At 46.2% G+C, this 21,952-nt stretch overlaps 1 protein-coding gene across 1 annotated transcript; it reads right to left on the bottom strand.

The window, feature by feature from the left end:
- Positions 1-1,222: 1,222 nt before the first annotated feature.
- On the bottom strand, positions 1,223-14,080 carry NOB1 (NIN1 (RPN12) binding protein 1 homolog). The gene is made up of 9 exons (XM_069739097.1): positions 13,986-14,080; positions 13,783-13,915; positions 12,661-12,794; positions 6,295-6,366; positions 5,328-5,459; positions 4,173-4,421; positions 3,767-3,864; positions 2,430-2,574; positions 1,223-1,783 (listed from the first exon to the last, which is right to left on the bottom strand). Exons 1-9 carry the CDS (start codon positions 14,052-14,054, stop codon positions 1,514-1,516), a joined length of 1,302 nt encoding a protein of 433 aa, XP_069595198.1. The 5' UTR covers positions 14,055-14,080; the 3' UTR covers positions 1,223-1,513.
- Between the last annotated feature and the right edge of the window lie 7,872 nt (positions 14,081-21,952).

Consider the following 21,952-nt stretch of genomic DNA (forward strand, 5'->3'; position numbering starts at 1 on the left):
TCCACATTCAGAGCGTGAGACGCTGCCTCCTAAGGGTTAAAGATAGAACAGACGCAGGAATAGCCGGTCCGCCGAGATTCAGCCTCGTGCCGAGTCACTGTGACTGTCACATCCTCATTCCCCGCGACGGGCTCTTACGTCCTCCGCCCTTCCCATACTTGCTGAACACTTCTCGGCTCCGCTTATTCCACTCTCTGACCAAGAAGACGGCTCCAAAACCAAATGACAATGGTGAAAGTTATAAGAAAAAGTTTCCCAGCTACTCCTAAGATCACGCATGCAACCGACCCCTAACAAGGCCAAAAATAAAAATGAGAAGGCACAATTCAGTTTCTGCAATGCAGGCACTATTTAATGAGCAGGCATACATTTGCTGACATCTTGGCCTCTGGAGGGGGCTTCCGCACTGGAGAATTCCAGGCTTATCATAACCTATCCTAAGGATAAGTCAGCGACATCAATAACATGATACTGGGGGTCCAACGCCTGAAACAGAGATACTGGATGATGGGGAGAACTTGGCTCCTATGGAAGTGAATTGGAGCAGATTTGCAACATCCAGGGCAAGGACAGTGCGGCTCCGCTCCATTCTCTTCTTACATCTGATCTGCACCAGAGCGGAAAACAGCTCATCAGAGGGACTGCCCAGCGTAGGAGTCCACCGATCTGCCACTGCTGACCTACCCCAAGCGGCCATGCACATGACCATTTCCAGGTCAAATTTACCAAAACATAGTCTAAGTGCGAGCCAAATATTACTATTATCGGGATGTGAACGTGTTCACTTTTTAACTTTGTCAAAGAAAGAGAATCGCAGGATGCCAGAGTGGGATCCGACTATTTCAGAGCACACTCAAGCTGTGCAAAACAATAAGTCTGTATTAACCAGTGGACTGCACTCGGATGACATCCGAGTGCAGTCCGATTTTTCACGGACTACACAAAACCATTTCCTCCACCCTAGAAAAAAAAAAAAAAAAAAAAAATCAGCCTGATTCATTAGGATGAGAGAAGATGCTTGTGTGACCCCATTCTAAGCACAGATCACCAATATGACAAGCCTGGAGCACTCCTTCAGCTATGTGCAGCTTCCACAAAACATGGAGGAGATCAGAGAGGAGTACAGATCATTTTAAGTAAAAAATAAATTCAAGGTAAGCAAGTTGTTTCTACATTACACAACGCTCAACGTAAATTTTATTAGAATGTAGTCCATGTTACCTAAAATTATTATTTTTATTATCAAACACACAGAAGCATTTCCAGACTTAATTCCGGAACACGTCAGGATTTAGAATCCTTCAATTTTTTTAGTCCCAAAGGAGAACAGAGCCGGAGACCAATGTTTGTTTGGCAGCAGAGTAAATGCCACCATAAAGTCTTGTAACTTCGGCCCCTTGGAGACTTTTTTCCCCCCCTCTACTCTCCGTCCATAAGTATTTCTTCGCCGAGCAGTATGTCCCCTCCATGGCTGACGTAAGGCACGTTCTGAATAAGTGTCTTCCCTCTCCTCTCATCTCTTCGTCACTCCTTTTTTCCGGGGGGCGTTGGGGTTCACCCTCTTTCGCCCGGCCCCTATTGCTCCATCTCTGATGTTTAGATTAGCGGCTCGGCTGTAAATGTCGTTTTCTACGAATGGCGAGGCTCCGGCGATGTAATCCGGGTTGAAGACGTCCGTTTTGGATCTCGCCTTGTTGGAGAGGCGCTGCTGGGGGAATTTCTGGTCGCCCACTAGTTGGGGGTTGGAGGCGTGCTTGCCACCTTGTGGGGCCGGCAAGGAGTACTGCAGGGAGACAGAAGAAGGACAGTGAGGACATGAAGCCGACCAGCGGGACTTGAGCTGTGCATTGATACAAGTCAGGGATAATGGCAGAAAGTATCAACAGCTGCACTATTCTATAGTGATCACGGCAATGCCACCTGGTGGTCACTTGTGGAACAGCAAAAAAAAAAAAAAAAAATGCCTACAAAATAACATACCGAGGCTGCCCCATCATCATACACGGTACTGATCTCAATATAAAATAGGATATTTACAGCATGCATTCACATTTTATAGCTTTCTGCTATAGTGTCAAAACCAGAATAATCATTAACTAAGAAAAAAAAAAAAAAAAAAAAAAAAAAAAACACTCTAGCAAAGCTGTAAGCCTACTCTATAGAAAACTTACAGGATATGCCAGTACATAGGCCCAGACTCATTTTTGCAATCACATTTTTTTTTTTCTTTTTTAAATTGTGCTTTAATTTTAATGTCACAAATTTGGAGCAATTTTATGTATACCAGATATTTTGGGACAAATTTTGCATAACATAAGTGCGACACTTTGGCACTAAAAAGTTATTAAACAGGTAAAAGACAAAAGAGCAAAACGATGAACGCAGGCACTTGTTCTACATCCTTTTAGATAAATACATTCATGCCTTACCCGCATCCCACGGGTGTTGAATACTTTGGGGTTTCGGGAGAAATGCATGTGGAGGCCGCCATCTTCATTTACAGACACAGCAATCTTCTTCAGGGTCTTATTGCCACAGTTGGGACAGAACAACTTGGTCACGTCTGCTGTCGTCCTGAAATAAGTTTATATATATATATATATATATCTCTATTTTTATATAGCGCTAACATATTCCGCAGCGCTTTACAGTTTGCACACATTAGCATCACTGTCCCCGATTGGGCTCACAATCTAGAATCCCTATCTGTACGTCTTTGGAATGTGGGAGGAAACCGGAGTGCCCGGAGGAAACCCACGCAAACACGGAGAGAACATACAAACTCTTTGCAGATGTTGTCCTGGGTGGGATTAGAACCCAGGACCCCAGCGCTGCAAGGCTGCAGTGCTATCCACTGCGCTGCGCTATATATATATTCCCACACACACAGACACACACTATTGACTAAGGGTCTCTTCTGTCTGTCTTTCTGTCACGGTTATTTATTCGCTAATTGGTCTTGCCAGCTGCCTGTCATGGCTGCCGCGACCAATCTGCGATGGGCACAGTCCGGAAGAAAATGGCCGCTCCTTACTCCCCGCAGTCAGTGGCCGATGCCCGCATACTCCCCTCCGGTCACCGCTAACACAGGGTTAATGCCGGCGGTAATGGACCGCGTTATGCCGCGGTTAACACATTCCGTTACCGCCGCTATTAACCCTGTGCTGTGTGTCCCCAACCTTCTACTATTGATGCTGCCTATGCAGCATCAATAGTAAAAAAAAAAAAACCACGAAAAACCTGCTATACTCACCCTCCGTTGTCCGCTGAGCCGCTCGCGCCTACAGCCATCTTCCTTACCCAGAGATGCATCACAAAATTACCCAGAAGACCTAGCGGTCTCGCGAGAGCGCTAAGTCATCTGGGTATTTTCGCAATGCATCCTGGGAATGCAAAATGGCAGCAGCCGCGCGCCCATCTGCACAGCTTCCCAGGAGGCGGAGAGACGGGACGCTGAGGAGCAGCGACCAGAATGGTGAGTATGTTAAACTACAAGGGGCCCTCGGATCATTAGGCGAGTATGTTTATTTTTTAACCTGTGACATACGTGGCTGGGCAATATACTACGTGGCTGGGCAATATACTACGTGGGCATGCATATTCTAGAATACCCGATGCGTTAGAATCGGGGATAGAGATATATATATATATATATATATACACATATGCACACACACATATACTTTGGATGACAGGTGTCTGTATACTGGGCAATAATGTTCACAAGGCAGGAACAGTAAACTGTACCAAGATCACATCCACTCACTTGAAGCAGCCGTGACATCGCAGAATGTAGCTCCTGGTCTGGCGGATCAGCATGCCGTCCACGGAGAGCACGTGCAGCCCCATCTGTATGAGCACGTTCTGCGGGCAGGAAAAAAAACAAAAAAACAAAGTGAGGACAATGTCATGAATCGGAATACGAGGAAACAAATCTAACATCTTGTTCTAAGTGAAAAGAGACGCCAACCACTTATCTCCAGGGACACAGCTCCGACAGGCTAAGATGCCACCTATTAGATAATTTCCCCCCGTTATTAGTGGGGCTCATTCAAAATTAGCAGGATCTGTTGTTGTTTTGTTTTTCATACAAGAATCATTGATAACAACTAGTCGTTTAGCTACCGCCTGGCATTTGTCAGGTGCGTACTTGGCCCACGCTGCTGTGCTACCTGCATGGCAAAGTCCGTGGTCAGGCATCCGACTACCACGTTAGCTGGAGCCTCCCGGCAGCCCATGTCCTGCTGGATTTGTTTGATGTTACTGGGAGTAATCCAGCCTCCCCCATCATCATCCTCCTCCTCATCATCATCATCATCTTTTCCTTCTTCATCCTCGTCCGATTTATCCACACCGTGGTCCAGGTCACCAGGCACAGAAGCTTCCTTTGGACTTGTAGTCACAGACACTAACTGGCCATTCTGCAAAGGCAAACATGGATTTATTGTTAGCTTTTATTTATAGCGTACGACTAAAGCCACGTAGAAATGTCCTGCACCTGTGGCCACGATCCGACAGCAATGCACAAATACTGGATTCGTGGATTACAGACAAGTATAAAAATGTAGACAGATGGAGCCACATTTGTGTCTCCAAACAGTACAACAATGTACCACAACTCCAGACACTGATACATTTATTTTAAGGTCTTTTTCAGTCAAGCGGGAGGGTTCGGATTTGCCTCTCTAGCAATCCTACGATCAGCTCTCACTGAAATTTTGCTTGGTCTTCCAGACATTATCTTGACCTCCACTGTTGCTGATAACTACCATTTCTTAATGACATTTCGAAATAAGGAAAGGGCAACTTGAAAACATTTTGCCATCTTCTTATAGCCTTCTCCTGCTTTCTGGCCTTCAACCATTTTCAGAGTGCTAGGCAGCGGCTTAGAAGAACCCATGGCTGCTGTTTTTTTGGGCACAAGGTTAGAGGAGGCTGGGTTTTTATAAAGCTGGGAAATTTTTAATCACCCGGCCTTTCCTAACTATGATAATGAACAAGCCATAATCCTGACAGGCTAATTAAGGTTTGAAATCTTGGTCAAAGTTATGTGATCAAACAAATCTTAAAAGGGTGCCCAAATTTTTACATGCCATGATAGACATCTCTCTCAGGGGCTGTATGGGGACAGCCACCGATGAGCGGGGGCGCCACTTATTGTTGATCCTTCAGGGTGCCAACCTCCGAGGCTAGGCAGATATAGCAAAATACTAAAAGATGTAATTGTGTCACTTGGTGAGATTGGAATATTAAGGTTATATTGCTTCTTGTTCTATTTTAACGCATATTGAATAAAATTGATTTAAGGCATTTTATGACACACACACCATTAACTCCAGCAGATCGTCCTCGATGCTCGGCAGGGGGCTCCGCCAGAAGAAAAAGGAATTATATTCTTCGTTCTCCTCTGCGCAGACTTCGGTCATCTGTGTCTTCAGCGAGTCTTTATTACCTGCGGACTAGAGATTGAGGCTATACCATTACTGGACCATCAGATCACACAAGAGGGGGGCGACGCTCATGTAATACACATAGCGCTCCTATGTCACAAGGTAAAATTACAGGAAATTTACCAAATTGGAAGAAATGTCTAGCTTGTTACATGAGCGAAAGAGGAAAGGAGGTTCAACCCCACCGTTCACTAGGACCAAGTGGTTTTCATGTCAAATCGTTGGCCAATTTCCTTCTTTGAGAAAAGCATAGTCAAGACCCCATACACTTTAGATCTTCCCCCGACTCCTCCATACACAGAAGCACTAGCTCTGTGTAAGACGCTGCCATACACTTCTGGCGGCAGTTTCTCTCAAAAGAACAAAAGGGGCTCGGCAGTCCGAAATTGCTCATTCCAGATACTTGTCTCCCCCAAGTCTGTTGGGGAAAAGTCAGTGGTCGCCGTACACATTAGAGCTGGTCAACCTCAAGGGTACGGCCAACGTTTGACCCTTCTCTGACGGCCATTTAACACTGACGAGGACTGCGACACAAGGGTTAGACTGGCCGTCGGCTCTCACCGACCTGAGTGTGACAGCGTGTGTTTCAATGCAGCCCTCACACTAAGGTTTGGAGAGCGGACAACCAATCTGAGCATTGTGATCCTCAACCGGCTCTTCCCTCAGGTCTAATTTGTTGAGACAGTTGCTGGCCAATTTCATTTGATTGAGAAAAACCAAAGTTCCCGCAATACTGACAAAAGCCCCTTCTTCTAGCAATCAGCGGGGTAGAAGGATTTACTTCTTAGGCAATCATGTCCATTCTACTGTAGAAAACCCATGCACAAAAAAAAAAAAAAGTTACCTTAGAAGGAAAATGGAAACCAGCAACATTGACAGGAGCCTCTGGGTGTTTCGCGGTAGTGCTGACAGAGGCCTAAAATACAAAGATCTTAATTAAGATGTGAGAGGAAAAAAAATATAAAAAAAAAACCCAAAAAAAAACAAAAAACCACACAACCCTAAAAGCTACTCCTGGTGGGATAAAAGGAGATTTTTGTGTACTCACCGTAAAATCTCTTAGCCTCTAATTGGGGGACACAGGACCATGGGTGTTATGCTGCTGTCGACTAGGAGGCAACACTATGCATAATCTGAAAAAGATTAACCGTGGCTCCTCCTCTGCAGTATACACCCTTGGACGGCGTCAGCCTTCTCCAGTTTTGTGCAAAAGCAGTAGAAGGAACGTAACATGAATAACATAACCATGCCTATAAGAATGCAACTATGTATGAACTCAAGCAAAAAATATGAGAACTAGACAGTAACAACGGCCCGGAAGAGCAACAGGGTGGGAGCCGTGTCCCCCAATTAGAGGCTAAGAGAAAGAGATTTTACTGTGAGTACACAAAAATCTCCTTAACTCTGTCGCCTCATTGGGGGACACAGGACCATGGAACGTCCCAAAGCAGTCCCTGGGTGGGAAGCAATGGACAAATATTGTGCAGACAGGCCCCTACACTTGGGGCACTGCCGCCTGCAGAACACATCTACCCAGGCACGCGTCCGCTGAGGACTGGGTATGAACCCTGTAGTGTTTAGTAAACGTGTGTAGGCTAGTCCAAGTGGCCACCTTACACACTTGTTGTGCCGAAGCCTGGTGCCGAATGGCCCAGGAGGCCCCTACCGCCCGTGTAGAGTGTGCCGTAATACCAGCTGGAAGAGGAGAATTCTTAAGGCGGTAGGCCTCTTGTATGGTGGATTTGATCCACCTGGAAAGGGTAGCTTTGGAAGCTGGCAGACCCTTGCGGTCGCCTTCCGGAAGAAGGAAAAGAGAATCAGACCTCCGGAAAAACGCAGTCCTAGACACATATATACGCAATGCCCTGACAAGGTCAAGCGTATGCAGAGCCTTCTCCATTCTATGAACCGGACAAAGGGAAGGCAGAGAAATTTCCTCATTGATGTGGAAGTTGGACACAACCTTCGGAAGGAAGGATGGGAGCGTATGGAGGACTACCTTGTCCTGCTGAAAAGCCAGAAAGGGCCGTCTGCAGGAGAGTGCTGTCAGTTCAGACACCCTGCGTAGCGAGGTGATTGCCACCAGGAAAATCACCTTCTGGGATAGAAGGCGGAGTGGGACCTCCTTAAGGGGTTCGAAGGGTGGTTCCTGCAATGCTGTCAGGATCAGGTTGAGGTCTCACATTTCTAGTGGTCATCTGTAGGGGGGGAACCGATCGGGAAAACCCCCTGAAGAAATGTCCTTACTTGCGGCTTGGTAGCAATGCGCCTTTGAAAAAGCACTGAGAGGGCTGACACCTGGCTTTTAAGTGAACCCAGGGACAGCCTGGCCTCCAGACCAGATTGGAGAAAACCAAGTAGTTTGGGGAGGGAATAAGGGAGTGGGGTCTGGCCACAAGATTCGGACCAGGTAAAGAAAGCTTTCCAGGTACGGTAATAAATCTTGGCAGAGGCTGGCTTTCGTGCCCTGATCATGGTCCTAATGACGTCCGGCGAGAGCCATGCCTGGGTTAGAACCCAGGTCTCAAGGGCCACACCGTCAAATTGAGGGCCGAGTTCTGGTGGTAGAACGGGCCTTGTGATAGAAGATCCAGGCGGTCGGGGAGGCGCCAGGGGGCGTCTGCTGTAAGTTGTACGATGTTGGTGTACCATGTACGTCTGGGCCAGTCCGGTGCGATTAGGATGGTTGGAACTCCTTCTTGCTTAATCTTCCTCACCACCCTGGATATCAGGGCGAGAGGTGGAACAATGTACAGTAGCAGGAACTGGGTCCAGTCCTGAACCAGAGCGTCTGCTCCGAGCGACTGCAGATTGTGTGTTCTGGCCATGAAGTTGGAGACCTTGGCATTGAAGTGGGATGCCATTAGCTCCACATCCGGGGTCCCCCAGCGATGGCAGATCTGGCGAAAAATTTCGGGATGGAGAGACCACTCTCCTGAGTCTGTTCCTTGTTGGCTGAGGAAGTCTGCTTCCCAGTTGTCCACACCCGGAATGTGGACTGCCGAGAGAACCAGCCCTGTGTCCTCCGCCCAGTGGAGGATGTGTGACACTTCTCGCATCACCTGGGTACTGCGGGTTCCCCCTTGGTGATTCACATATGCAACAGCCAGGGCATTGTCCGACTGTATTCTGATGTGAGAAGCTGCCAGTAAGTGATGAAAGGCCCTCAATGCCAGGAGGATGGCACGAATTTCCAGGATATTGATGGGCATGGTCACTTCCACTGGGGACCACTTGCCCTGTGGTGTAGGTGCATCGCACCCCAGCCAGTCAGGCTCGCATCAGTGGTCAGAACCTTCCATTGACCTGTGAGAAAGGATTTACCCTTTGCTAGCGAGGTTGGCTTGAGCCACCAATGCAGGAACTTCTTGGTTGACGACGGAACTCCCTGTCGAGAAAGAAGGGGTTCTAGTCCCAGGACTTGAGGATGGCTAGTTGGAGAGGCCTGAGGTGAAACTGGGCAAATGGGACCGCTTCTATTGCCGCCCCCATTCCGGCCGAGGACTCTCATGGCAAACCAGAGAGATCGAGGGGGGTTTGTGGAGGAGGGTGCGAATTCCTAGGTGGAGAGCCAGTGCCTTGTCCTTGGGGAGGAGCACTAGACCCCTGGAGGTGTTGTATAGCATTCCCAGGAAGGTCAGAGACTGACTCGGGGTTGGAGATGACTTTGTAGGTTGACTAACCAGCCCATGCGATTGAGTGTCGATTGTAATTGAGACGCTGAGCTCGCAGTCCTTTAAGGTGGGAGCCTTGATGAGTAGATCGTCCAGGTATGGAACCACTACTATGCCTCTGGAGTGCAGGACGTCCATGGTGGCTGCCATCACCTTAGTAAACACTCTGGGAGCCGTGACGAGTCCGAATGGGAGAGCCACGAACTGGTAGTGGTCCTGGTTGATAGCAAACCTGAGAAATCTCTGATGGGCAGGTGCAATCGGTATATGCAGGTATGCGTCTTGTATGTCTATGGAGGCGAGATTCTCCCTTCTCCATGGACGCTATGATGGACCGAAGAGACTGCATGCGGAAGTGACGGACCCGTACATATTTGTTGAATTGTTTTAGATCCAGTATGGGCCGTGCACTGCCTCCTTTCTTGGGGACTACGAATAGATTGGAGTAGAACCCTCGGAAGCGCTTGGCCGTGGGGACCGGTACTATGACTATGACGAGACCGCTTGTCGGAAGGCACGAGCTTTGGCCGGTGGTTTTGGGGGGGGGGGGGGAAGACAGAGAGGAAGAATCGGTCCGGTGGGTAGGAGGTGAACTCCATCTTGTATCTGGAAGACACTACAAAAGTCGGCCGGCTACGGGTGTGGTGTCTTCCGGAGTCCGTGGGTCATGATGAGGAGAAACTTATGGGAAAAAGAACCGTAAGCACTACCCTACAAGCGGTGGACACCGCGTTGCATGGACTAATCTGTTCCACAGCTCCTCTCAGGCCACCCACGCTATTCCAGACCCTGTTTTGGTCGGACCCTGTGAGCCTGCTTCTACTTCCTGAACTCACAGCACTGGCAGAATTTCACTGCCTCACCTTTCACCGCTCCTATTGGCAGTACGTTACTGAGGAAGGCCAATATTGGCCGAAACGTTTATCTTCTCTCTTGTTAATAAATCCCAAGAGATTCACCATAAGTTGAGTGCCGGGTTTATTTTATAATGATGAGGAGAAAGTCTGAGATTTTCCTCCTCTGGGCTTAGACTGGCCTGCTTTTGACTGCCAGGTCTTGTCCGACCTTTGCGTCGACCGTGAGTTGTCCCTGCGTGGGGAACGGTTACGATTTTGTGCTGGACGCGAGACGGACCAGCCCGAAGAATTCCGAAAGGATTGGAATCGGGTTTGGTTACGCTTCTTGTAAGTGCATTTGGGTTTCAGTTGGGGAAGAGAGGTACTCTTACCCCCGGTGGCGTTGGATATCATCGTGTCTAACTGTTCACCAAAAAGTCGCCCACTGAGGTAGGGGAGGTGCGTGAGGGACTTCTTTGAGGCTGCGTCCGCTTTCCATTCCCGCAGCCAGGGGATACGCTGAATTGTGATGGCGTTTGATGCTATCCCCACTACGCCCCTTGCTGAATCCAGAGCTGCATGAAGCATGTAATCTGCTACAACTGCTATTTGAACCGCTTGGTCCAACAGCTCAGGAGCGGATGCTTGGAGGCCAGCTTGTACATTTTTGGCCCAGGCCAGAAGGGCCTTGGCAGCCCAAACTGAAGCGAACGCGGGAGCCAGGGATGCCCCTGCAGCCTCGAATATCGAACAAGCCATGCATTCTACCTGCCGGTCTGCTGCATCCCTGAGGGTTGAGCTATCTGGCAGTGAAAGGAAAGTCTGTGCTGCTAGTCTAGAGATCGGGGGGTCCATTTCGGGTGGATCTGTCCATTCCTTGGTATCCTTCTGTGGGAAGGGGTACCTTGCCTCCAGATATTTGCGATTAGCGAATTTTTTCTCAGGCTGTAAGAGTGGCTTTTTAAGGATCGCCTTAAATTCTGGGTGGTTAGAGAAAACCTTAGGCAACTTCAGAGCTCCTTCAAAGGAAATCTTGTGTTCTCGGGCCTCTGGTGGCGGATCAGAAATGTCCAGCACCCGATGGATGGAAGAGATTATGTCCTCAACTAGCGCTGTATTGCTAGGGGGGAATGGAATCAGGGACCCCTCCGTTTCCATGTCTGAGTCGGAGTCACAGATGCCTTCCGAATCCTCTGTATCACTGAGGCGTCCCCTGCTGGGTGAGCTGGGGCGGAGGCCTTCTCTGGTCGGGGATTGCGGAGATCTGCATTGTCTGCCCCTGGAAGGGGACGGTCTAGATGACCTGGAACTACGGTGTCTCTCCCTAGAAGGGGATGACCGTGTGCTATGGGATGACGCACATGGACTTGACCTATGGGTCCGCTTGCGTCCTGACCTAGATATGGATGTGCCAGATCGTCCCGTTTTTGAGTCAAGCTCTCTCTTTGCTGGGTAGTGGTCATAGCCGAGGCATGACTCTGCAGAGCCAGAAGCAATGTGGAGGTTAGGTTATCTATAGACTGCGTCATAGATTGCGACATCTGAGTGACCCATTCCGGCGTGGCATTAGGCACCGAAGCATTGGAAGGGGCTTCTTGGGGCTCTGACACAGTAGTCTGGATGCAGTCCTGGCAGTGCGGGTACGTGCTACCACTGGGGAGAGCGGTCCTGCAGGCTGTGCAGAATGCATAATAACAGTCCTGCCTGGCCGGCATAGTGCAGAAGATCTGGCTATGCAGAGGAACCTTATAGGGAATATGGATTCACAACCGAGTAAGAAACGCAGCTGTAATCTTACCCCACCAGTTTGCCCCTAGGTCCAGTGCCGAAGATCCACAGTCCTGTGCCCCCCGGAGACTGGCTGGCCTGGTCCTGCTGACCGGGAGATGCAGGGTTAATCTTTGTCCTGCAGCAGAAATGGCAGCAGAGAAGATGAGGAAAGGGGAGAAGGGGGCGGAGAGCTGAAAAAGGTGGCAGGGCTGTGTAGAAAACGTGCCCTTTCTGTCTCGATCCACCACCCTATATGATACTGTAGAGTGTCATATTTGTCATCCGGGGGGCAGGCAGGAGGCGGCGGCTTCAGCTAGGCCGAAGCCACGGCCTAAATTAGATGCCTGATGCCCAGAAAGGCTCCAGGCTGGTGCAGAAGTCCGGGAGGGGTTGGATCTGAACAGGACAACCCCCGGAGTTAAAGGCAGGATAGCGGTGGGGCTATAAGAGGAAAGGGGGTCCTGTGAGGCAGTATAGAGCTGGTTCTGCCGCAGAGACAGGGCGCCCTGTGTCTCTATTGTGCCATGCCTGCCTGCACTACCCCCGGCCCCGACAGGAGCCCGCAGCTGGGCTGGGGTCCCTGGATGCAGGCGCAGTGTGCTGGCCCATGCTGGGAGCTTCAGAGTGCTGCCGGTACAGGCCCTACCTGAGGCGTCTCAACGTAATGCCCCCAGAGGGAGATTAGGGAGGGTGCTGCTGTCTCATGTGCAGCCGCCCAGTGGCAGCAGCATAACCCCCATGATCCTGTGTCCCCCCAATAAAGCGGAGGAGAGAAAAAAAAAAAAAACTCCCATGTGCACAAAGCCAAAATATTCATATGTATCCGAAATGTAACTGTGAGCCAGCTGTAGTCTATCAGTACTAGCCCTACCTATGTAAGTGGTACTCAAATGGGGGTCTCTGGAAAATTGCAGGCAGCCGATTACCCACCTTCCGTGTTGGCTCTTTTTTAATATGCTCTGCCCCAACATGTTCAACCTCAAGCTGATAGGCGAGAGCGAGGACCTTGATGTCCGTGGCCGAGAGGCTGACATAATCTCCGGTCTTCTTAGAGAAATCGGTCACTGAGGAAGAAAGAGGCAAATATCTGCTGATTACCACAATATACATATAATAACCACATTATCAAAACAGGTCACCGAGCATTGCGAGCTGACTGAAGGATTCTCAGTGGACTCATTCTACAGCCAGCAGTAGACAGTGCCATACAAAGATTAGGGGAGGCAAACGGTGCAACATTTTTAATTAAACCCAATTGCAAAAATGTTTATTGAACCAAAATACAGTTAGAAAAAAAAACAAACGTCCCCAACACATTTAACAATGGTCATATTTGACATGATCACCAAATATCTGTCTAGACGCTCCTCAGATGTAGAGGGAGAGAAGGGTCGGGCAAGTTAAATTTCAACATGTCCGATCCTTTTGCTATTAAAGGAGACAAGCCGCTGCCAGGCACCGGTGTACGATTTCAGAAGATACCTAAAGTGTATAGGCCACATAAAGGGCTGGTGCAGGATTACAGAACATGCCTGCTTGCTGTCAGAAACAGCGCCACCTCTGACCAGGTGTTGTGAGAGGTATTGCAGCAAAATTCCATTCACATCGATGGGGAGGAGCTGCAATAAAGGACAACACAAGGTCAGGGGTTGTGGCGTTTGATAGAAAGCAGTCTGGTTGTTTTCATCCTGGACAACCCCTTTAAATGTACAGATTCCAGCACACATCTCGCATTCCCAGAAACAAGTTAAATTATGCATCCCTAATGGAAAATAAAGTGAATGGATCTCATTATTACGGCCTCCATGCCATCACCGAGAGCACGGCCATGGCATACCCAACCTGGCAGGTCTCAGGAGCTACCCTGCCCCCTACATATCCACTGCAAGGACTACAACTCCCAGCATAGACACACACCAGTGCATGCTGGGACTTGTAGTTAAGTACAGCTCCACATACAGGCTTTAAGAAGCAGATTGGTGGTGTGTATCGATGATTATAGTCATGCACTGCGCACTCCTGGGACTTGTAGTACCCCGGGGTTCTCCTTACCCAGCTGGATGCTCTCAGGTGTGGGCTCTCTGAACAGCAGCTCGTAGGGCAGCACAGCCAGGCGCCTCCGGGTCGGCTTGTCCCTGATCTCGGTCACCACGTCCCGCACAGTGTAGACGTGCAGCCCGATCTCCTGCAGACACGAGAGGGTTAATCACAGCCTACAGACCCGGCACCGCCTCTCCGGTATCCGCTCCGCTCACCTGCAATGCGGCATTTCTCAAAAACGCACCGGAATCCGCCACAACGTGCAGCACCCTGGACGACGCCATGTTTATACGGTGAGCCTGCTGTCCAGCCAATCAGAGAGCGAGAAGCGTTCTGCTGCTTATGGGACTGCTGTGTTGTCGCCATCTGCCGGTCACGAGAAAGTACTACAGGCTGTAATAGGATTCCAGTACTAATAATAATAATAATAATAATAAATTATTATCATATGATTTTTAATATTTCAATTAACATTTCACATAATAATCATACATATTAATGTTGATAATAATGATAAAAATAACAGTAATTATGACAATGATGATGATAATAATGACAGTAGTAATAATAATACTAATTACTAATATTATTACTGATTGTTCATAGTTTAGTTCCATTATTTAGGATGAAGCCTATTTTCCTTTTTTAGATATTTTTTACTCCCCTTTTATTAAGAGCCACAATTTTTTTTTTTTTTTTTTTAATTTTAACCGTTTATTGCAGGAAGTTGTAGTTTTGAATAATACTCAATTCATTTTACCATATAAATATGTGAAAAAAATGTGAACCAAACTGAAAGTGAGGCGAAATAGTGAAAAACACCCCCACAATTTCTCAATTTTTTGTTTTGTTGAGGGTGGTCTGGGGGTATGAATTTTTATGGAATTCATATGGTAAAAATTACCTGTTGACAAGATTCTTCTGGTCAGTATGGTGATACCAAATTTGTATTTTTATATTTTAGTGGTTAAAAAAATTCACAACTTTAAGGGTATGTGCACACATTGCGGATTTCCCTGTGGAATTTTCTGGGCGGATTCTGCATCTCTTGGCAGAAAACGCAGGTCAAGATCTGCGCGTTTTTTTAAAGCGGATTTTGTATGCTGATTTTGTGTGTTTTTGTTGCGGATTTCATGCATTTTTACCCCTGCGTTTTCCTATAATGGAATGGGTGCAGAAACGCTGCAGAAACGCACAAAGAATTGACATGCTTCTTTTTTTAATCTGCTGCGGATTCCGTGCGGAATTTTCCGCACCATTAGCACAGCATTTTTATTTTCCCATTGATTTACATTGTACTGTACATCACAGTGCGGATCTGCAGCGTTTCTGCACGGAAAAAAAACGCTGCGGTTCCGCAGTAAATCCGCAACGTGTGCACATAGCCTAACTAAAAAAAAAAAAAGGTATTTGGCTTGTGCCATTATGTAAAACTAGTAACTTTTTAAATTTTCTGTCAATGGAGCTATATGGTGCTTGTTTTTTTTTGTTTTTTTTTGGTGAGTTGTTATTTTTTAATGATACCCCTTTTGGGTGTATATAACACATTGATTGCTGTTTATTGCATTTTTTTTAAATTGGGGAGCTATGGAGACCCCCAAAAAGGCAACTGGGATTTTTTTTTTCAGTTTTTTCTTTGTATCTACTGATTATTTTATAGACTTTTACCAAGACGTTGATACAAAATGTTGTGGTTTATTATTTATTTATTTATTTATTTTTTTAATTGAGAAATGGGATGATTTACTCTATCTATCTATCTATCTATCTATCTATCTATCTGTATATTTTAGTCCTCCTAAAGGACCTGAACTTGCGATACAGGCAGGAAGTATGGGCAGATCCTTACCCATGATATGTAATACCTTCATGGAGGCGTCAGCTGGACAACAACTCCAAACATCCAGCCAATGATATTAAGAATAATATTAAGTGTAAAGTAGAACGATGAGTCCTGAAAGTGATGATCCGGCTCCGCGCAGAGCCTTGATCTCACTTCATCCAGTCTAGGATCACATGAAGAGACAGAAAGATCCGTACAAGTCTCATCTACAGAAGATCTGGGGTCTTGGTCTCCAAGATGTTTGGAACAACCTCCTGCCAAGTTCCTTTAACCCCTTCGCGCCATGCGCCGTACTAGTACTGCGCTGCCGGCACTGCATTTGTGCCAGCAGCAGTACTAGTACGGCGCACCGATCACCGCGGTCTCGCGCTGAACGCCGCGGTGATCGGGTGCGGGTGTCAGCTGTATATGACAGCTGACACCCCGCAGCAATGCCCACGATCGGCGCGATCGCGGGCATTTAGCCCCTCTGATGCCGCTGTCAGTAGTGACAGCGGCATAGAGGGGGATCGCGCAGGGACGGGGGCTCCCTGCGCTCTCCCACCGGAGCAACGCAATGAGATCGCGTTGCTCCGGTGACCCGGAAGGAGTCCCCGGATCCAAGATGGCCGCCGGACTCCTTCCGGGTCATGAAGTGACCTGGCTAGCCGGCGAGCCAGCTAAGCTGCCTGTCAGATCGTTGATCTGACAGTGTGCTATGCACAGTGTCAGATCAACGATCTGATCTAATACAGAGATGTCCCACCCTGGGACAATGTTAGAGAGTAAAAAAAAAAAAAATAGAATGTGTAAAAAAAAAAAAAAATCCCCACATAAAAAAAAAAAACATTTCCCAATAAATCCATTTATTTATGTAAAAAAACAAAAAAAAAACAATAATTGTACACATATTTGGTATCGCCGCGTCCGTAACGACCCGCTCTATAAAACTACCCCACTAGTTAACCCCTTCAGTGAACACCGCAAAAAAAAACAAAAAAACATTGCTTTATTATCATACAGGCGAACAAAAAGTGGAATAACACGCGATCAAAATGACGGATATAAATAACCATGGTACCGCTGAAAACGTCATTTTGTCCCGCAAAAAAAAAGCCGCCATATAGCATCAGCAGAAAAATAAAAAAGTTATAGCTCTCAGAATAATGCGATGCAAAAACAATTATTTTTTTATATAAAATAGTTTTTATTGTGTAAAAGCGCCAAAACATAAAAAAAAAATACATAAATGAGGTATCGCTGTAATCGTACTGACCCGAAGAATAAAACTGCTTTATCCATTTTACCACACGTGGAACGATATAAACGCCCCCCCCTAAAAGAAATTCAGGAATTGCTGGTTTTTGTTCATTCCGCCTCACAAAAATCGGAATAAAAAGCGATCAAAAAATGTCATCTGCCCGAAAATGTTACTAATAAAAACGTCAACTCGTCCCGCAAAAAATAAGATCTCACATGACTCTGTGGGCCAAAATATGGATAAATTATAGCTCTCAAAATGTGGTGATGCAAAAACTATTTTTTGCAATAAAAAGCGTCTTTTAGTGTGTGACGGCTGCCAATCATAAAAATCCGCTAAAAAACTCGCTATAAAAGTAAATCAAACCCCCCTTCATCACCCCCTTACTTACGGAAAAATAATAAAATGTAAAAAAATGTATTTATTTCCATTTTCCCATTAGGGCTAGGGTTAGGACTAGGGTTAGGGCTAGGGTTAGGGCTAGGGTTAGGGCTAGGGTTAGGGTTGGGGTTAGGTGTGTGTTTGGATTAGGGTTTCAGTTATAATTGGGGGTTTCCACTGTTTAGGCACATCAGGGGCTCTCCAAACGTGACATGGCGTCAGATCTCAATTCCAGCCAATTCTGCTTTGAAAAAGTAAAACAGGGCTCCTTCCATTCCGAGTTCTCCTGTGTGCCCAAACAGTGGTTCCCCCCAACATATGGGGTATCAGCGTTCTCAGGACAAGTTGGACAACAACTTTTGGGGTCCAATTTGTCCTGTTACCCTTGGGAAAATTAAAACATAGGGGATAAAATATCATTTTCGTGGAAAAAAAAATATTTTTTATTTTCACGGCTCTGCGTTATAAACTGTAGTGAAACACTTGTTGGTTCAAAGCTCTCACAACACATCTAGATAAGTTCCTTGGGAGGTCTAGTTTCCAATATGAGGTCACTTGTGGGGGGTTTCTACTGTTTAGGTACATCAAGGGCTCTGCAAATGCAACATGACGCCTGCAGACCAATCCATCTAAGTCTGCATTTCAAACGGTGCTCCTTCCCTTCCGAGCTCTGCCATGCACTCAAACGGTGGTTCCCCCCCACATGTGGGGTATCAGCGTACTCAGGACAAATTGGACAATAACATTTGTGGTCCAATTTCTCCTGTTACCCTTGGGAAAAAAAAATTGCGGGCTAAAACATCATTTTGTGGAAAGAAAAAATGATTTTTTAATTTTCACAATGCTACATTCTAAACTTTAGTGAAACAATTGGGGGTTAAAAGTGCTCACCACACATCTAGATAAGTTCCTTAGGGGGTCTTCTTTCCAAAATGGGGTCACTTGTGGGGGGTTTCCACTGTTAAGGCACGTCAGGGGCTCTCCAAATGCAACATGGCGTCCGATCTCAATTCCAGCCAATTTTGCATTGAAAAGTCAAATGGCACTCCTTCCCTTCCGAGCTCTGCCATGCGCTCAAACAGTGGTTTATCCCCATATATGAAGTATCGGCGTACTCAGGACAAATTGCACAACAACTTTTGGGGTCCAATTTATCCTGTTACCCTTGGGAAAATAAAAAATTTGGGGCAAAAAGATCATTTTTTGTGAAAATTAATATAAATTTTTTTTTACGGCTCTACATTATAAACTTCTGTGAAGCACTTGGAGGTTCAAAGTGCTCACCACACATCTAGATTAGTTCCTTAGGGGGTCTACTTTCCAAAATGGTGTCACTTGTGGGGGTTTCCACTGTTTAGGCACATCAGGGGCTCTCCAATCGTGACATGGGCTCCGATCTCAATTCCAGCAAATCTTGCATTGAAAAGTCAAATGGCGCTCCTTCCCTTCCGAGCTCTGCCATGTGCCCAAACAGTGGTTTACCCCCACATATGGGGTATCGGCGTACTCAGGACAAATTGTACAACGACTTTTGTGGTCCAATTTCTCCTGTTACCCTTGGTAAAATGAAACAAATTGGACCTGAAGTAAAAATTTTGTGAAAAAAAAGTTAAATGTTCAATTTTTTAAACATTCAAAAAATTTCTGTGAAGCACCTGAAGGGGTAATAATCTTTTTGAATGTGGTTTTGAGTACCTTGAGGGGTTCAGTTTTTAGAATGGTGTCACTTTTGGGCATTTTCTGTCATATAGACCCCTCAAAGTATCTTCAAGTGTGAGGTGGTCCGTAAAAAAATGGTTTTGCAAATTTTGTTGCAAAAATTAGAAATCGCTGGTCAACTTTTAACCCTTATAACGTCCTAACAAAAAAAAATTATGTTTCCAAAATTGTGCTGATGTAAAGCAGACATGTGGGAAATGTTGTTTATTAACTATATTATGTGATATAGCTCTCTAATTTAAGGGCATAAAAACTAAGAGTTTGAAAATTGCTAAATTTTCATAATTTCCGACAAATTTTTTTTTTTTTCACAAATAAATGCAAGTCATATCGAAGAAGTTTTACCACTATCATGAAGTACAATATGTCACGAGAAAACAATGTCAGAATCACCAAGATCCGTTGAAGCATTTCAGAGTTATGACCTCATAAAGTGACAGTGGTCAGAATTGTAAAAATTGGCCCGGTCACTTAGGTGAAAACAGGCTTTGGGGTGAAGGGGTTAAAAACTGTCCCATGACCAAAATGTATGTGCAGTTTGTCTGCAACTATTTTTGAGTTGTGTTTTGGCTGAAAAAAAAAAATAAAACAGCAAAACCCACTAAATCGCAGACTTTATATAAGCAAGTCAAAGTCGCAAGTAACTAAAAGTCCAGTAGGTTTGGATTATTGGTGACAGTCGCAGTATGTTTGTGCCAAAATGTGACCACCTTGACAATTTTTAGATCCAAATTTAAAGTAGCTGTATAGCCCTAGACCAGGGGTCCCCAACCTGTAACTCGGGAGCCACATGTAGCTTGCGGTCCCATGAATTGTGGCTCGCCAGCTTGGTGCATTAGTTCCAGGTCTAGCAAACAGGTATGAGGAGCACATCTCAAAATGGTGAATTTTTGAGTAGCCCTGCACAGATGAGCAGATCCGGATGCACACATACTAGGGGTTTAGAGATGTTTTAGGTATGGAGGATGATATTGCCCGATAGAGAACGTTCTTGAAGCTGGGTCAGACTGTGTGTTGGAAATCCTTGATGGGAGAATAATGAATTGGGGCATTGTGGGAACCCCTGGATCTCAGTATACTGCTTTGGAATGATTTCTGTCAAAAAGCTTTGGTTATCATTATACCCGTATTGGGGGCTTCGGTTGACACTACGTTGAGGGGGACAGGAGTAGGATGTTGCTCGCGACCCGCTCTCAGTGCTGAATGTGGCTCTCTAGGTCAAAAAGGTTGGGGATGGTACCACTGCCCTAGACTAAGGCCGGGGTCACACCTGCAAGTGTGATGTGAGGAACCCCGGCCTAAGAATGCAACTGTCGTGTGATTGTGCTCCATATCCTCTCCCTGTATTGTAATATCGCTCGTGAGTGAACATGCCATATTTTTTTTCTTAATACATATAATTTCTAATAAATGAACCTAGACACATATGAATGAAAACTGGGTGATTCATGACCCGGCTCGCTTGTAAAAAATACAGAAAAATGTAACTAGACTCATGCAGGACAGTAAAAACACAATGATGTCCTGAAGCAGGAACCAGAACGGTCCCAATACACGTGGATCTTGTTACACCTTTACTATAAACAGCAAATAAAGGCTAATTCTGAAGATGGTTATCGTTTAGTGGTTGGACCCCCAGTAAACTCGAGAGCAAGGCTCTGGAACCTAGAGACTGGGCTTTGCAGACCCCAATTTTAAATGGAGCGTAGGTGCACATGGCCGATCTCCACTCTACTCATTGTTCATAGGATTGCCGGAATTAGCGGAGTGGTGTCCTCATGTAGTTCCATCAGACCCATAGTCAATGACTGGAGCTGAGGCGGCACTTCCGCACCATTTAAGACAGAACCACGTTCCAAACTCCTATTCTTGGAATCCCACTGATCAGTAAGTTGTTTTCTTTTCTATGGAATATTGCACAATATTGGGTATAAAATTACAGTTTAAATGACCGCTGCAGACGATCACTGGGTTCAGTGGTGATGGAGAGAAGCAGGAGAACAGTATAAGGCCGGCTTCACACTTGCGAGTTTTACGGACGTAAGAGCGCAGAAACTACGTCCGTAAAACTCGCAAAAAATACGGCACAATTATTCTCTATGCCCCTGCTCCTATCTGCTGTATTTTACTGATCCGTTTACTGATCTGATTTCTACGGCCGTACAAAATCGCAGCATGCTGCGTTTGTCACCATTCTGCGCAAGAAATACGCCAATGAAAGTCTATGGAAGCGTGAAAAATACGGATTACACACGGACCAGCAGTGTGACGTGCGAGAAATACGCAGCGCTGTTAGAGAGAAAAGCCGGTAATTCAGTGCGGTGTACAGTAAAATCACACTAACAGCTTACAGTCCAATAGGTAGAATAAATGTGTACACATAGAATAGGTATATATATATATATATATATATATATATATGTGTCAGTGAGACACATATATGTATATATATTAATATTTATTCCAGCGCTATACAGCTTGAAAGCGGGTAATTCAATTGCCGGCTTTTTCCTTCTCCTTCCTAAAAGCCGACATGATTTGAGACATGGTTTACATACAGTAAACCATGTCTTCTCTCCATTTTTTTGCAGATTCCACACTACTAATGTCAGTAGTGTGTATCTGCAAAATTTGGCCGTTCTAGCTCTTAAAATAAAGGGTTAAATGGCGGAAAAAATTGGCGTGGGCTCCCGCACAATTTTCTCTGCCAGAGTAGTAAAGCCAGTGACTGAGGGCAGATATTAATAGCCTGGAGAGGGTCCACGGTTATTGGCCCCCCCCCCTGGCTAAAAACTCCTGCCCCCAGCCACCCCAGAAAAGGCACATCTGGAAGATGCGCCTATTCTGGCACTTGGCCACTCTCTTCCCATTCCCGTGTAGCGGTGGGATATGGGGTAATGAAGGGTTAATGCCACCTTGCTATTGTAAGGTGACATTAAGCCTAATTAATAATGGAGAGGCGTCAATTATGACACCTATCCATTATTAATCCAATTGTA

This window comes from Ranitomeya imitator, chromosome 9 (assembly GCF_032444005.1).
Source record: "Ranitomeya imitator isolate aRanImi1 chromosome 9, aRanImi1.pri, whole genome shotgun sequence".
Taxonomy (NCBI): domain Eukaryota; kingdom Metazoa; phylum Chordata; class Amphibia; order Anura; family Dendrobatidae; genus Ranitomeya; species Ranitomeya imitator.

Excerpts from the sequence above, each read along its gene's own strand:
- NOB1 (XM_069739097.1), bottom strand. The coding sequence starts at position 14,054 with ATGGCGTCGTCCAGGGTGCTGCACGTTGTGGCGGATTCCGGTGCGTTT. Across the intron at positions 13,916-13,985 it reads TGAGAAATGCCGCATTGCAG|GAGATCGGGCTGCACGTCTA; the intron begins GTGAGCGGAGCG and ends TCGTGTCTGCAG. Across the intron at positions 1,784-2,429 it reads TCAACACCCGTGGGATGCGG|TACTCCTTGCCGGCCCCACA; the intron begins GTAAGGCATGAA and ends GTCTCCCTGCAG.